This window comes from Coenobita brevimanus, chromosome 77 (genome assembly GCF_032717465.1).
Source record: "Coenobita brevimanus isolate Jiangsu-jjx chromosome 77, ASM3271746v2, whole genome shotgun sequence".
NCBI lineage: Eukaryota > Metazoa > Arthropoda > Malacostraca > Decapoda > Coenobitidae > Coenobita > Coenobita brevimanus.
The window spans coordinates 4,202,174-4,219,403 of NC_137030.1; the positions used below are offsets into that span (position 1 = coordinate 4,202,174).

At 44.1% G+C, this 17,230-nt stretch overlaps 1 protein-coding gene across 1 annotated transcript in view; it reads right to left on the reverse strand.

The window, feature by feature from the left end:
* Nucleotides 1-5,137, reverse strand: part of LOC145408529 (uncharacterized) — a 229,125-nt gene extending 223,988 nt beyond the window's left edge. Inside the window, exon 1 of the mRNA XM_080279261.1 lies at nt 4,449-5,137. Within this exon, the coding sequence (XP_080135387.1) occupies nt 4,449-4,720 (272 nt within the window). The 5' untranslated portion in view covers nt 4,721-5,137. The remainder of the gene's footprint in view (nt 1-4,448) is intronic.
* Between the last annotated feature and the right edge of the window lie 12,093 nt (nt 5,138-17,230).

A 17,230-nucleotide genomic window follows, 5' to 3' on the forward strand; every position in this document is an offset into this window, starting at 1 on the left:
GGAGTGTAGCCTACCGGATGTCTATCTGTCTGTCTGTCTATTCTCGCTCCCCTTTCTTGTTTTAAAGGTGATATATGAGAGAGAGAGAGAGAGAGAGAGAGAGAGAGAGAGAGAGAGAGAGAGAGAGAGAGTTATTATAAAGATAGTTACTAGGCAGATGCGAGTAGGCAGGTACGAAGGATGGCCGATAGCTAAATAGGGAAGTGTGAGGAAGGAAGGAAGGAAGGGAGGGAGGAAGAAAGGAAGGAAGGAAAGAAGGAAGGGAGGGAAATAATCGGGCAGGCAAGATGGTAGGTAGGCTACATAGGGAAGTGTGAAGCAGGTAGCTAGGTAGACAGTTATGTAGAGATATATAAGGAAGGAGGCTGAAGGATGGGAGGGAGGGAGGGAAAGAAGCAAGGCAAGTATGCAGCAGGCAGGCAGGATGGAAGATGTAGGTTAGGTGGGTAGGTAAACTGGTAGGTAGTTAGGTGGGTAGGTAAACTGGTAGGTAGGTAGGTAGGTAGGTACGTAGATAGGCTGGCTGGTTGGTAGGAAGGAAGGGAGGTAGGTAAATAGGAAGGGAGGGAGGGGGGTACGTTGGAAGGAAGGAAGGAAGGTAGGTAAGGTAAGCAGGTAGGCAAACATTGATTATCACGGTTACAACGCACAGACCGATATAGACAAGAAAAATCTAACACTTTAATATTTTAGAGAGAGAGAGAGAGAGAGAGTAATCAAACGTTATTGAGGCAGGTGTAAGACTTCTCCCTATTACACCTTAATTAAAATCAATATACTGAGTTTATTCACCTTGTTTGTTTGTTTATTGTTTGTAAGGCGGAAGCAGGGGAGAGGACGGGGACTGTCGATGTTAGGTTTGGATAATGATGATGATGATGAAATAATAATAATAATAATAATAATAATAATAATATAATACGGTAACTCATGGTAATACAGACTATTCTTGTATTTAACCCATTCTCCATGGATATACCGTACATTCGACATCTATTTATCTATCTACATTATATCTATCTACGAGCGATAACTATATAGGCCTATACGAGAATGTTGTCACATTACCCATACATACATTAGGTTACAAAGTCCACGTCATAATTATTCAAACTACAGAATCTTTATTAAAATACCGTATAAATCATCATCGAAATCTCTCTCTCTCTCTCCCTCTCTATCTATCTATCTACGGTATATCTCTAAGCCTTAACTGTAGCTATGGAACTATCTAACTTCTGGAATATAAACGGTACATCCTTGTAGCTAAATAATTTTCGCAATATAGTTATCTTTTTTCTATCTAGTCCCAGTAGCCTGTATCTATAACTATCCAAACAGAGACAGGAAAAAAAAAAGGAAAACTAACAAACTCACGTCGGATTGAAAGATATTAAAAAAGTATATACCGGCGATACAGTATATATATATATACACACACACACCAGCATATTTTCCCTGCCAAAACAAAGCCTTTCTCAGCGGACTGGGAAAAAAAAAAAAAAAAAAGCCTAAGGTGTCTATATATATTTTTCCCACCAAAACAAAACATCACAGTTTTCTTCCAACAAAACTCACATAGGCCTATCGATTAAAAACAGGGATTAAAAAAACTATATTGCATATATTTTTCCCGCCCAAACAAAACATCACAACTTCACCCAACTAAACTCACACGCCGGACTGAAAAAAATGGATTGAAAAAACTATACCCGGTATTTAATTTTCGCACCACACACACACACACACACACACACACACACACACACACAAACACACACACACAAAAGCATATAACAATTTTCACCCAACTACGAGTGCCAACGTCAGCCAATCAGCGCTCAGCAAACAGGAAGCCCCAGTGTTGCCAAGAAGAGGGATATTTTCTACATTTTATTTTCGTCTAACTCTATTATTCTAAGTTTCTCCGGCTTACACGAATTACTTTTACGATCATAGGTGGATAGGTCCCGTAGGTAGGTAGGCAGATAGGTAGGTAGGTAGGGAGGTAGGTAGGTAGGGAGGTAGGTAAGTAGGTAGGCAGGCAGGCAGGAAGCTGGTAGGAAGGATGGAAGGAAAGAGGGAGGATGGTAGGAAGGAAGATTAGGATAAGTTCAAGTGATTATAGTTGGTCTGTTTTCATTTGACGGACCTGGAACACACACACACACACACACACACACACACACACACAACTTGAGTAGGCTTAAGTCGTGAGTGCAAGAAATTCGGTGAAATGGTAATGAGTCTCCTTGGTTACCAGTCAAATCAACCCTCCCATGACTACATCTGGCCATCTTCTGAGCTAAGAAAGGTCAGGCATCATTGTAAAATATATATATAAAAAAAGTAGTAGTAGTAGTAGTAGTAGTAGTAATAATAATAATAATAATAATAATGAATAAATCAGCCTACCAGAAAATCAATGAATATATCACTACGGTATATACAAATACATACATACACACCTTAAAAAAAAAACTAACTAACCAATTTCACCTTAAAACAACAACATCGCCTCAAACTAGAAAGACGTAAGAGTATTTATATCCATGATGGCGGAAGTTCGAGGTGGGTGGGTTATTTTACAGGGCAGTGTGAGTGACGCTGACAGAGGGTAGGAATTTCCCGACTCCGTGTTGTAAGCGACGTAAACAATCCCCCACGGCGCGTGAATTTTAGTTGGTTAAGACGGTTTGCTTGCACTTCCTTCTGACTAGTTTATTTATTTACCTTGTACGTTAAAAATAAGTAAATAAATACCGTAAATAAAAAACACCAATAAGGTACCGGGTATTTCAAAAGCAGCAGCCTTGTGAGGGAGGAGCATCTTCAATAATAACAACACTGGGCTATATGACTAACACTGAATACGGAAGCAAAAATACAGCAATTAATCTGGTATGCATAATAATGATAATAATAATAATAGTAGTAGTAGTAGTAGCAGTAGTAGCATAAGTGGTAAAAGTGGTAGCAGAAGTAGAAATCATAAAAACAACTGTAGCTAATAGTATTAAAAGCAGATAATAATAATAATAATAATAATAATAATAATAATAATAATCTCAGTAACAATATATACAATTTGTTCTCCGTGAAATTACTCTTAGATAGCAAATCCATGTAGCCTAAACGACATTCGCAAAACAGAAAGGAAATAAAAATCCACTGATCTCCACAAGAATAGACTGGGTGATAAAAGCCGATATAACGACTGAGAGAGAGAGAGAGAGAGAGAGACGCAATAAGGGAACAAGTCCATTCGTTCCACCCCAGACTGTGTCCAATCCATCATGGTACTGTGATTCTCTCTCTCTCTGTCCAATCCATCGTGGGAGTGATATTCTCTCTCTCTCTCAGCCTAGACACAACCTTCACAATATTTCATTTCACCATTTTACATTTCTCCTACCTCTCACAGTGATCGATCTCAGCATTCCTTCTCTCTCTCTCTCTCTCTCCATTATTTCACAATCTTATTTCGTAACTCATTTTCATTTTCTCAAGTCACTCTTCTCCATCATAATAAACATATTGTGAACGGAATGCTCTCTCTCTCTCTCTCGTCACGATGCCCCGTAACAATAAACAGATTTTAGATTTTGTGGAAGGCATGCAGTCTCCCTCCCTTCCTTCCCTCTCTCTCTCTCTCTCTCTCTCTCTCTCTCTCTCTCTCAAATAAAAGCTCCTTAATCCTGACCTCTGACAACGAAAGGTAATACTATCAAAAGGACTTATCCCCTCGTACTACAAGAAAATGAGAGAGAGAGAGAGAGAGAGAGAGAGAAATGCAGTTACACGCATCAACGCACATGTCTACAGCCACTTAAATGTCTGCCCACTTTTAGGATTGAACCCAGGCTGTCTGAGAGCCACTTGAACTAGCTACGCACCCGACTCCCGGAAGTTCTCTAATAATCAATACGTTCTGATTGGGAAAGTTTCTGATGGTGTGTGTGTGTGTGTGTGTGTGTGTGTGTGTGTGTGTGTGTGTGTGTGTGTGTGTGTGTGTGTGTGTGTGTGTGTGTGTGTGTGTGAATCTATGAATGCAGATGATGTTGCCTTAAATCAAGTAATGGTGAAATTATACCTTACAGGTAGGTACTATAAGAGAATTCTGAAAAACCACATAACTCCTTTTTTTTTCTTTACAAATAATTATGACCAAACGATGCCAAAATTGGAACTAACGTAGTGCAACACAGCCCACACAGCTTATACAGTTAGGCCGTGCTGGTTTGCCTTAAGTGATACGGTATATAAATAAAGCTCCTCAACTTTATAAATGGCAAATCTTTAATGACATAAGAGGGGATGGTTAAATATACCGGTACCCCATTCATAGTGCCATATCATCATCATTACATATGTCTACTCCTCACCTCTCTATACACCCGGACAATTAAGCTAAATAACTATCAAAGACTGTGTGGGTACTGACTGACCTTTTGAGGCTGGGTTTGGTAGCTGTGGTTGTGGTGGTGGTGGAAGTTGTTGTGGTTGTGGTGGGTGAGGGCAGATTGTCACTCACCACACTTTTGTCATCGCTGGCCACGGGACTGCCCTCACCCCCGCCACCCTCGCCCCCTCCCTGGTGTTGGGGGAGGGGGAGGGGCTGGAGGAGGGGCCTTGTCTCCCCCAGTGGCGATGGGTCCTGGTGGTTGTCCTGGGTAGGGGTGAAGGTGTTGTCCTCGCCGGGTAACATGTAGGACAGCATCCTGGCCCGCACCCGATGCTGGCCTGGTCCCCTGGCGCCTGTGCCTGTCCTGATGTGGGTCACGGGGCACAGAGGTTGGTACAGAGGGGGCGGGTCGCCATGCTCCCTCCCGGTGCCCGCTAGCGCCCCGATGGCCCCCAAGCCCGTCCTGGCCGGGGCCCGGGGCGCGCCGCTCCCCTCACGGAACCTGACCCGCTTCTTGCCTGTGGCCGCGGCAGGGGGGCGCCTGGGTGCTAGCGGAGGTGAGGGGGGCGGCGAGGCCCCTGGAAGGCTGGTGTAGCCACGAGGGGCGTGGCCGGGGGCCCGCACGGCCGGGGGGGCGGGGTCGGGGCCGGGGGGGTCCTGGCACAGTCTGTGGTAGCGGCCGGGGCCCCTACTGGTCGTGGCTCCCCCGCCCCGCCCCGCCCCGCCCCGTCACGCCCAGCCCCGCCCGCCCCACGCCACGCCCACCACCAGCCCAGCCCGCGCCCACACCCGCACCCGCCCTCACCATCACCCGCACCGCCGCCTCACTCCATCTCCCCGCCCACCACCTCAGGATGATGATGCTGATGCTGATGGCGGCACTGTGGCGGTGGCGGTGGCAGTGTTACGGCACTTGTTTGGTTTGTTGGCACTGCACCTGTACACTTGGCCCTTCCTCACAGCTCAACACTGCCACAACACAACACTACACTCGCTATGGGGAACAAACACATCATTAACATTATAACATTTAAACACCACAACAACTCATCATAGCAGTACCAAAACATACTCCATATTATCTCGCATCATATTATTGTTCTGGTAGCTCAGGCCAAAGTACACCATCATCAAAAAATGTACTTGTCTGTAAATTGTCTTCTCAGCCCATAGAGTACATAATCACTGACCAATAATTCTCCCAACACAGTTTATCTTTGTCTTGGTACCCGAGTAGTAAGAAGCACATCGTCACTGTCATCAATAAACCCACGTCTCTTCATAACTGTCTTGGTAAACAACACGATGCATAACCATTCACAGATCTGTCACAAGCTGGGGGGGTTTCCTAAATCCTTCGCCTTCATCCTTATAAAAATACTACTGTTCTCTCCGATAATCAAATCAAGCGAATGATGCAGTCCATGTAGCCGTCAGTTTTGTTTCACACATCAAGGGATTATTCTACGATGCTTAGGTTTATCATATGAATCGTTTATTTTATAGTCACTTTTATCGCAACTAGCTCGTCTATCCATCTCGCTACTACCAGACGCCTTGATCCCGCAAGGAGTGGCCACAGACAAAATACTCGTCAATCTGTCTAACTACTGCTACACGGCTTAGGTTAAACCAGCATGGAGTGGCCACAAACTAACAGCCATTAACTCGTCCATCTATCTACCTACTGCCAGAAGTCTAATCCAGCAAGGAGTGGCCACAAACAAACAGCATTTGACTCGTCTATCTATCTACTGACAGACGCCTTAATCCAGCAATGGAGTGGCCACAAACAAACAGCCATTGACTCGTCTATCTATCTACCTACTGCCAGAAGTCTAATCCAGCAAGGAGTGGCCACAAACAAAATCACAACTAATTCGTCTATCTATCTAACTACTGCTAGACGCCTTACTCCTGCAAGGAATGGCCACAAACAAATCGCAACCACACCACTTCACACAGCCATACCTCTTATTGCCACACTATACCCGTCACACCACACACGAGCACACCACATGTCACACAGTTACACCAGACACTGCCATATCACACATCTACACCACGCACTAGCATACCACACACTACCAAACCTCATACAGCCCCACCTCACACAATTACACTTCACACATAGGCCTATCACACTTCTACACCTCACACTGACACACCACAGACACTACCACACTTGACACCACCACATCACACTTCTATACCTCACCCTAGCATACCACACACTACCACAAAGCCACACTTCCTATTGCCAGAGTTACACACAGTCACATTTCACACTGCCGTATCACTTACACACCTCACACTGACACCACCTCACGTCACACTGCCATATTACACATCTGTACCTCACACTAGCATACTACACACTACGTACCACACTACACAATGCCACTCCATAACCTCGTCACCGCCTGCCCTATCCTATAACAAAGAGGACCTTAGGGAACAATACATCTGTTGCTATTTGTTTCACTTTGTACAGGCTAATCCCGGCTCTTCAACCCCCCTCTCTCTCTACAATCTTCCTTCCTACGCTCACTCTCCCTCCACACCATGCTCTCTTCCGACCCCCCCCCCTCTCTGTCTCTTTCCATCCGTCTATTTAAAATCTTCCTTCCTATACTCCCTCTCCCTCCACACTATTCTCTCTTCCAACCTCCCTTCTACAATCTTCCTTCCTACACTCACTCTCCCTCCACACCATTCTCTCTTCCAACCTCCCCCCCCCCTCTCTGTCTCTCTCCATCTGTCTATCTATCTATCTACAATCTTCCTTCCTATACTTCCTCTCCCTCCACACCAATTCTCTCTTCCATCCTCCCTTCTCCCTTCCTACCTCTCCAGTCTTTCTCCCTCCCTATCATCACTCTCTCTCCCTCTCTAGCTCTCCAGCCTTTTCCTTCCCTCTCATCACTCTCTCTCCGCACATCTCCAAACTCTCTCCCTTCCTACCTATACAGCCTTCTCCCTCCCTTTCATCACTCTCTCTCTCTCCCTTCCTGACTCTCCAGCCGTTCTCCCTCCCATTCATCACCCTCCCTCCCTACCTCTCCTGCCATTCTCCTTCCCTCTCATCACTCTCCCTCCATACCTTTCTCCCTCCCTCTCATCACTCTCTCTCCCTCCCTACCTCTACAGCCTCCCCCCTTCCTCTCATCACTCTCCCTCCATACCTTTCTCCCTCCCTCTCATCACTCTCTCTCCCTCCCTACCTCTACAGCCTCCCCCCTTCCTCTCATCACTCTCCCTCCCTACCTCTCCTACCCTTCTCCCTACCTCTCATCACTCTCTCCCTTTCCAGTCTTTCAACAACCTACCCTCCCTTTACCCCTACATAGGTGCCCTGGGGTCGATGGAACCCCATAAACATTACTAAAAGGGGAGGAAGGGGCAATATAGCACGGAATTAGAGAGAGGCTGTTATGGCGATGAGAGAGAGAGAGAGAGAGAGAGAGAGGAGGGGGGAGGGAGGTGTGGGACGGAACGAAGGAAGGCACTGAGTAGGCTAATAATAACAATAAAAAGGCACGGTAGACTGAGTTTTTAAAAAAAAGGGGAGGAATGAATGAAATGAGAGCAAGACGCAATGAAGGACGGAAGGAAGTGAACACAGAGGAACGTAAGATGGAATGAAGAAGGGAAAGAGGATGAGACAGAAGGAAAATGGGACAGAAAGAAGAGAAAGAAAAAATGGAGAAAGAGAAAGGAGGAAGAAAGAAACGAACCAGCGAACAAAAAATATGGGTAGGAAGAAGAAAAAAATAAACGTACGGAAAAAAATAAAAGAAAGATGGAACGAAGAGACGGAAAGAAGGAAGGAAGGAAGGAAGATGGATGGAAAAAAGAAAGCAACGAATAAAAGAAAGGGATGAAAGACACGGGGGAGGGAGGACAGAAGAGGGAGAGGCAAAAACTGGAAAGAATGGAGAAAAAACAGGAAAAAGACTGAACATACGGAATGAGGGAGACAAAACGAGAGAGTAAAAGACAAGCAGGGAGGGAGGGAGCGAAAGAAAAGGAGGGAGGGAAAGAAAAGAAGCAGGGAGGGAGGGAGCGAGAGAAAAGAAGGAGGGAGGAAAAGAAAAGAAGCAGGGAGGGAGGGAGCGAGAGAAAAGAAGGTGGGAGGGAAAGAAAAGAAGCAGGGAGGAAGAGGGATGGAGGGAGCGAGAGGAAAGAGAAAGGAAGGCCAAACCTCATTTCTTGTTAAAACAAACATCCTGAAGGGTAATGGTGGTAGGGCGGTAAAATTGTGGTAGTTATGGTAGTTGTGGGAATAATGGTAGTAACAAGTGTAGTGCTGATGCAGTGATGGTTGTGGTAAAGGTAGGAATAATGAGTAACGGTGGTGGTAATTGTGGTAGTTGTGGTGACTGCGGTAGCTGTGGCAGTGGCGGTAATTGTGGCAGCTATGGTAGTGGTGGTGACTGTGGTAGTTGTGGTAGTGGTGATGATTGTGGTAAATGCAGCAGAGGCAGGATGTGACAGATAGTGATGATTGTGGTAGTCGTGGTAGGGAAGCGGTACTGATTGTGGTAGTGGTGGTAGCTGTGGAAATGTTGGTAGAAATAAGAAGTACGGTAGAAGTGCATAAAAGGAAATATTCTAGTAGCCTACCAGTAACAGTAGTAGTAGTGGTAGTAGTAGTACAAAATCGACCTACTGCAGATATATATAATGTTGGTAGTAGTGGTAGCGATTGTGGTAGATGTCTGGACCAACGAGGCTTGAAATAGTTATGGCTCAGTAATTGTGGTAAATGCTAGGACAATGGGTACAAAAATGATGTAGTTGTGGTTGTTTACGGATGTTTGTCGTTCTGGTAGGTGAAGACTGTGGTAGCTTAATCGTGGTAGGACAAATGGTGGTAATAGTGTGTGCATCAATGTTGGTAGCTTAGTTGTGGTAGATGAGGACAGTGGTAGGAATAAATCAAGGTAGTATGGATAGTAAGGTGCTAACGTTAATTGTGGTAGTGGTACAGTGAATGGTGGTAGTTGTGGTAGTTGAACATAGACATTTTTATTCTAGTAGGTGGTGATTGTGGTAGGTACGGAGAAAATGGTGGTCTTCAGTGGTAGTGTGTGAATGGTGGTGGTGGTTGTGGTACATGACTAGCGTAAAACCGACGATTGTGGTAGTTGTGGTAAATGAAAATTGTGGTGATTCTGGTGGGGTGGGAGAGTAAAGTGAAAAAGTGGTAGAAGTACGTGCGTGGTTGATGGTAGTTGTGGTAGATGACAAGCGTAAAAACTGACGATAGTGGTAGATGAAAGTAGGAGAATTACTTTTGGTAGTAGTGGTAGCTGAATAGGGTGGAATTTTGGTAGGAAGGTAAGGTGACGAACAGAGGTTGTGGTAGGTGTGTGGAATGGTGGTAGTACTGGTAGTTGTGGTAGATGAACATAAAATATTAATAGTGGTAGTTGAGAAGCGTAAAAATATAAATTGTGTGGGTAAGGCAGCGAAGAGTGGTAGTGCTACGTGTGTGAATGGTAGTAGTAGTAGTAGTAGTAGTAGTAGTGGTAGCTGTGGTAAATGGACGTAGAAATATTAATAGTGGTAGATGAGACGGGTAAAATAATAATGTGTGGTAGGAAAGTGAGGACGGTGACAAATAGTGGTAGTGGTAGGTGTGTGAATGGTGGTAGCAGTGGTAATTGTGGTTGATGACGGTAGAAATATTACGTGGTAGATGAGAAGCGTAGAAGTATAAACTGTGGTAGGAAGGTAAGGTGATGAATAGTGGTAGGTGTGAATGGTGGTAGTAGTGGTAGTTGTGGTAGCGAGGACTTAGGATAATCAATAAACCAGCTGGTGGGAGGAGGAGGAGAGGGAGGTGAGAGGCAGGGCACGTCTTGAGAGAGAGAGAGAGAGAGAGAGAGAGAGAGAGAGAGAGAGAGTTCGGTGGGTCCTATACCTGGGCAACTTTCCTTCAAAATGTCCAATCAAGTGTTTTCCAATAGTTCCGGTTCCTTGGAATCTCGACAGGTAAGGGGTTGATTTTATAACTACTTCTACTTTACTACTACTACCGGCTATTACTACTACTGCTACCACCACCACCACCACTTCTACACTCACTACTACCACCACCACCACTACTACTACCACTACCACTAATAATAACAATAAAATTAATAATAATAGTAATAATAATGGGTGGAGGTAACCAACATCGACTCACTCTATATAATCTGTTCTTCATGTGACTCTACACCGAGTGAGAAGCCCCATGGTTTAGCCTACTGTATCCCTGGAAATCATCTACTAAGCTGGATGATAACCCTATTACCAAATGGCGCCAGGTGGATTAGTGGGTTAAGGTGCTCCAAGCAGATGAGGGTTGCAAGGGTTTACATCCGAGGAGGGGTTAAGGTTTATTGCTCACATACTGCCACTCAGGGATGGGTGAGGCTGGTCACTTTTGCCTTTAATATGTACTGTGAGTGGCCTAACCCCGGGGACCCTCGACTCCTGACGGGGCAGCTAATTACTGAATGATGGATGGATGATCGCCTACTTTTGATTAAAAACGTGACCCCATCCATTAGGAGGTGTACTGTTAAGAATAAAATTAGGCTACCAGTACTACCACTACTACTACCACCACCACTACTATATACTACTACACTACCTTAGCCCTACTACTTCTACGTATGGCGGTCTGTTCGAAATACATGTATACGAAAAAAAAAAAAAAAAAAAAAAAAAAAAAAAAAACTCGGTCAGCATCAAGAAAAGATAGCGAAAATATCAGACGCATCGTAAAAGCCTGCAATATCCCAAACTGCCAAAGTCAGCCGATTGTGCTAAAGGGAGCGACTTAGGTGGACTCTCTCTCTCTACCAAAGAATGTGAGCTAGCTTATATTTATATCCAGAGGCCCAATCCACCCCTTTTCTCGTGGCTTAACTCTCTCTCTCTCTCTCTCCCACCCGATCGATTGGCAACCGTGAGTACAAGGTCAGTGTTACCAACAGCTACCCATCACCCACCCACCCTCTCACTCTCACCCACGCTCTCACTCTCACTTCCTTCTCTCTCTCTTTCTCTGCTTCCCTTCCTCCATCTCTCTCCTTTCGTTTCTCTTACTTCCTTCTTCCTTTTCTCTTTTTCCTTTTCTTTCAGCCCCACTTCTTCCTCTTCACCATCTGTCATTGCATTCTTCCTTTTCTCTTGCTTTTCCATTCTCTTTACATCTCCTTTTCTTTCATTCCAATGCATTTCTTTCTCTTTTCTCTAACTCTTAAAAGCTGCATGGCGATAGTAATTTAATCTAGTTAACGCCTTATAATTTTAGGCCCTAATTGACCCAGAGTCTCCTCGAATATGGTTTCATACCGGATATGTAATGATAATAATAATAATAATAATAATAATAACAATATCAATAATAATAATCGTCATCATTATCATCAACATTATCGTCTCGACGTCTTTTCTCACCCAAGGGTAGGATTAGCATCATCATCATCATCATAATAATAATAATAATAATAATAATAATAATAAACAGAACTCCCAAACCGCTTCTTTCGACTAACTTCCGGCAAGAAACAATAAGGATGCAAGAAATTTTATAAAGTCAGAAATAGTCATGAATATCTACATTTGACTGGTAGCTGAGGGAAAGAGGCAAGGAAAGTATGAAAGTAAAGGAAAGGAGAGAATGGGTGGAAGGAAGGAAAGAAATGGTAGGGAAAGACAGAAAGACGCAAAGAATAAGAAAGAAGGCTGGAAAATGGGGGGGGAGGGGAGCAAAAAAAACAGAAGGAAGTTATGGAAAGACGGAAGCTTAAGGTGAAGGCAATTGATAAAAAGAAAGAGGCAATGAATAGGGAGGAATGAGAGTGGAAAAAGAAACACACAATAACAATGAGAATGCTTGAGAGAGAGAGAGAGAGAGAGAGAGAGAGAGAGAGAGAGAGAGAGAGAGAGAGAAAGAGAGAGAGAGAGAGAGAGAGAGAGAAATACCAATACTCCGAGGAAACGTAGCCAATGGTTTGTGTATTTAGGCCTATGGTCCACGTAACACCATGTAACCAATACCTCTCTCTCTCTCCCTCTCCAGTATATAATTCAATCATCTATTCCTCCTTTTTCCTTTCATCCTATCCCAAAATATCTTCCTTAACATTTCTCCTTTATTATTTGGCGATCTTCATTACAGTTCTCAGCCAGTTGTGCCAAAATAGGTACCGTAGATTGATGGTGGTGGTAATGGGTCTTCTACTTTCCTATCCTTATGTCAATCTACCTGAACAAATATATATAGTCTACCGTACCATCATTATATAGTCTACTGGGCCATATGATACATAATCTCATAAAAATTAATAGGGTCTTGTTGTTTGCTTCCCCCTCTCTCTCTCCCTATCCCAATTCCTCCCCTCTTCCCTATACTTCCTTCCTCCTCTCCTCCTTCATTTCCTTCCCTAAATCAGGTAATCCTTCAATCTTCATCCTTTCCTCCTTTTGTCTCTCCCATCTCTCCCTTCCCTCCTTCCATCATCCCCTCCCCCCTGTCTCTTGCCTGTGCAGTTTCCTTCCTATCAAATCTATTTTTCCTTTGGCCATATTCCCTTCATTCTCACCTTCTCAATCCCACTCTTCTTCAGTCTTTTCTTACTCCCTCTTTCTTCATCTTTTCTTCGTGCCTCCCTCTTTTCTTCTCCCCTCCATCTTTCCTCCCTCCTTTTTCCTTCCTCTCTCCATCTTCCTTCCCTCTCTTTTTCTTTTCTTCTTTCCTTCCTCATTCCTTCTTCTTCCCTCCCTGTTTTCTTCTTCCAACTTCCTACCTCCCTCTCTCCCTCCATTACCTCCCTACCCTTCTTTCCTCCCTCCCTCTTGCTTCCCTTACCTCCCCAGCCGTCAAGGTCGAGAGAGACAAGAGTACTGCACCAACTCTGGCCCTTATCGACTTAATTACACGTCATTATATAGCTAATTATCCACGACTTTAATGCCGGATCAGGTGATTAGCTAAGATGGAGGAGCGAGGGAGAAGGGAGGAAAAACGGGGGAGGTATGGAGGGGAAAAAGGAAGTAGGAAGGAAGTAGAGAATGGTAAACAGTAAAAGAATCTCTCTCTCTCTCTCTCTCTCACTCCTTCCCAACCCTTTTCCTTCTCTCGTTTCATACTCCTACTCTTCCTCTCATTTTTCCTTCATCTTCGTCTTCTGTTTGTGTGTGTGTGTGTGTGTGTGTGTTCCATACGGTAGTTGTGCATCTTGGTACCTGTGCTAAAAAATTTTTCCTTATTCAAAATCTAATCAACTAGGCTAATCACCTACAACGCTCACACATAGGCTGATATTCTTATCGGTTAAGGAACTCCCTAACACCTTTTCCTAAGCGACTTATTTTACTTATTACACCATAATGTCCTCTAACTAATCACCTACAACGCTGACACAAAGGCTGATATTCTTGTCGGTTAAGGAAACTCCGTAACACCTTTTCCTAAGCGACTTATTTTACTTATTACACCATAATGTCCTCTTTTGTGTATTATAAATCCTTCAAACATCGCCATACTCTGCATAACGTACAAAAGGATATTAATTAGCCATATCCAAAACTAAATCGCTAAGGAAGAGGTGCTAGGGAGCCTCCTAACCCGACGAGATTACGAGCTCTTGAAAATAACGGAAGTAATCGAACTGAAAGGGTAATTACTTTTGGGAATAAGACAAATTACTCTATTAACATTACATCCGGATCACCTCGTTGGGACTGTAAGGTGTGTGGGGTCTGTGTGTCTATGTAACTTTAATAAGGGGGGGATGGGGGTAGAGGGAAAGAGGGGGAGGGATGAAAGAGGAAGGATGAACAGGGAGGAAATGGAAGGAGAGAGAAGTAGGGAGAGGGAAGAACTGGAAGGGAAAAGAGACGGTATGGAACAATGAGAGGAGCAAAAATGAAAAACACTGAAAAGCGAAGACGGAGAGAGAGAGAGAGAGAGAGAGAGAGAGAGAGAGAGAGAGAGAGAGAGAGAGAGAGAGAGAATGGACAGGAGACAAAGAAGAGAGAACGGACAGGAAACAAAGAGAGAATGAGGGGAAAAGAGGTCACAAAAGGGAGGGAGGGGGGAATGACTGTGGGGTGGGGGAGGGAAAATGAGTGGGAGGGAGGAAAGAATGGAGAGAGACCTGAAGTATAACAGGTCATGATGTCATGTTATTAGTGTGAGTCATGGGGAGGGGAGGGGGAGGGGGAGGGAGTATTATGGGAGAGAGAGGTGGGAGGGAAAGGAGGGGGAGAAGGTGAAAAGAATGAAGGATGAGTGGAGGGAGGAGGGAGTATTATGGGAGAGAGAGGTGGGCGGGAAAGGAGGGGGAGAAGGTGAAAAGAAGGAAGGATGAGTGGAGGGAGAGGGAGTGGGAGGGAGGAGGGAGTATTATGGGAGAGAGAGGTGGGGGGAAAGGTGGGTGAGAAGGTGAAAAGAAGGGAGGATGAGTGGAGGGAGAGGGAGGGGAAATATGAGCAGGTGGGATGGGGAGGGGAGAGAATGCAATAAGTGGGAGGAGAGGGAAAACAGGCGGTAAGGGTTAGGAGAGGGGAGAGGAGGGAAGGAGGGCGAAGGGAGAGGAAGGAAGGAAGGGAGAAAAAACGATGCAAAGAAAGGAGGAAGAAGGGAACAAAGAAGGTTAAGTAGGGTGGAAAGGGAGGAAGGAAGGAAGGGGACGGAAGGGGTGGAGGGGAAAGGAGGGGGAGAAAGTGAAAAGAAGGGAGGATGAGTGGAGGGACGGGGAGGGGAAATATGGGCAGCTGGGATGGGCAGTGGAGAGAATGCAATAATATGGGGGAAAGAGGGAAAACAGGCGGTAAGGGTTAGGGGAGGGGAGGGAGAGAGGAGAGGGTAGGGAAGGAAGGCGAAGAGAGGGAGAGGGAGAAAAAAAAAAAGATGCAAAGAAGGGAGGAAGAAGGGAACAAAGGAGGTCAAGAAGGGTGGAAAAGGAGGAAGGAGGGAAGGATGAGAGGAGAGGACTGGAGGCATGAAATGAAGAAAAGGGGAAGAAAGACAGAAAAAATGAAGGAAGTGGGAAAGGTGGAAAAGACGAAGAGGAAAAAATACCGTAAGGAAGAAAGAAGAACATGAAGGAGGAACAAGAAGAAAAAAGTGAAGGAAGGAAAAATTGGAAAGATGAAGGAAAAATGGGAGAAAACGACAGATAGAAGAAGGACAAAGGTTAAAGAAAAATATTTAGGGAAAGAAAAAACGAGAAAATATGAAAGACGAAGAAAATCTGAGATAATATGAGAAAGACGAAGAACGAGAGCGAAATGTAGCAAAGAGAAATAAAAGAGAAAAGATGAAATATATATATATATATATGAAGATGGAGGGAGTTGGAGATACAAAGGGGAGGGGAGGGAAGATGAAGGAGGAGAAATGAAAGTAGAGGAAAAGGAAGGAATATGGAGGGGAAGCGAAATGAAGGGAGGAATATTGAAGAGGAGGAAGGGAGAAACTGGGAAAAGGAATAAATATGGGAAGCGAGGGAAGGAAGGACGGAGGGAGGAGACAGGAAAGGGAAGAGGAAGTTGGAGGGAGGAGATGGAGGGAAGAGAGAAGAAGAGACGAACGGGAGAAGAGTGAGAGAAGTGGAGGGAAGGAGGAAAGACAGAAAACGGAAAGAAGGCGGGGGGAGGGAAGAGGAGATTACATTACCGTACATACCCGGTACGGAGTGAATGAATGAATGTGTCATGAATGGTAATTAAGAGAGAAACCTGAGAGAGAGAGAGAGAGAGAGAGAGAGAGAGAGAGAGAGAGAGAATGACACGCTAGTCACCCCCTTTCGCAATGTGGAGTGTTGCATTACGCTCTAGGAATATTTGGTGCCCGTTATTCATTCGTTATTACATCTTTCGCAATACACAATGCTATCAAATTCTTCGCTATGCGCTGTGTGTTGGCTATATTATTTTTCGTTATGCAGTGTAAACAATCTTTTCTACATTCTTAATAACGTTATATGTGGTACTCGATCTTTAAACTTATCTTTCGTAATAGCATAAATAATTTCATATACCCAATAAATACTGTAATATTTGCTATATAAAGTACGGTACTTCCCTTTTCGTTAACCATCTCTCCAATCTTTCACCACTTATCTTTCGTAATAACTGTTCTGTGTTATAAGGAGTGTTGGTGGCAGATGTTTTTCGTTATAGCTACGGTCATTCGGAATATTTCGTTTTACAATATCTCTACATTTCCTCTTTCACCAGCCTTCTTCTGTAAACTGAATTTCGTTGGATGAAGTATGTTTGTAAATTGAAAATCGTCATATGAAGTACCACTGGCAGTTCATTCGTTACAGCTGTCAACCTTCTTGATATACAAAGAGCCTACGTTTCGTTACATCTACATTTTATTTTTATTTTTAGAGTGAGAGAGAGAGAGAGAGAGAGAGAGAGAGAGAGAGAGAGACGTTGTAATTCGTTGTATGGAGATTAGATGCGTTATATATATATATATATATATATATAATATACATATACGTATAGGCCTATACACTATATATATAGCCTACAGACACCGACTTTCGTGATACTGAGTCTGATCTTTTGTTATAACTATAATTTTTCGTAATGTGTAGCGGTGTATTTCATTATATACAGATCTGGAGACTCGTTTTAGTACCAGCTTTTCGAAACACGGAGAGCGGTACTACGTTAAATAAAATGTTGATGATGTATGTTTTCGATACAGCTGCCATCTCTCGTAATGTTCGGTGCTGAATTTCGTTATATCGTGTACGCGGCTGTGAATACGTTATTGTGTTTACATCGCGTCGTGACTAT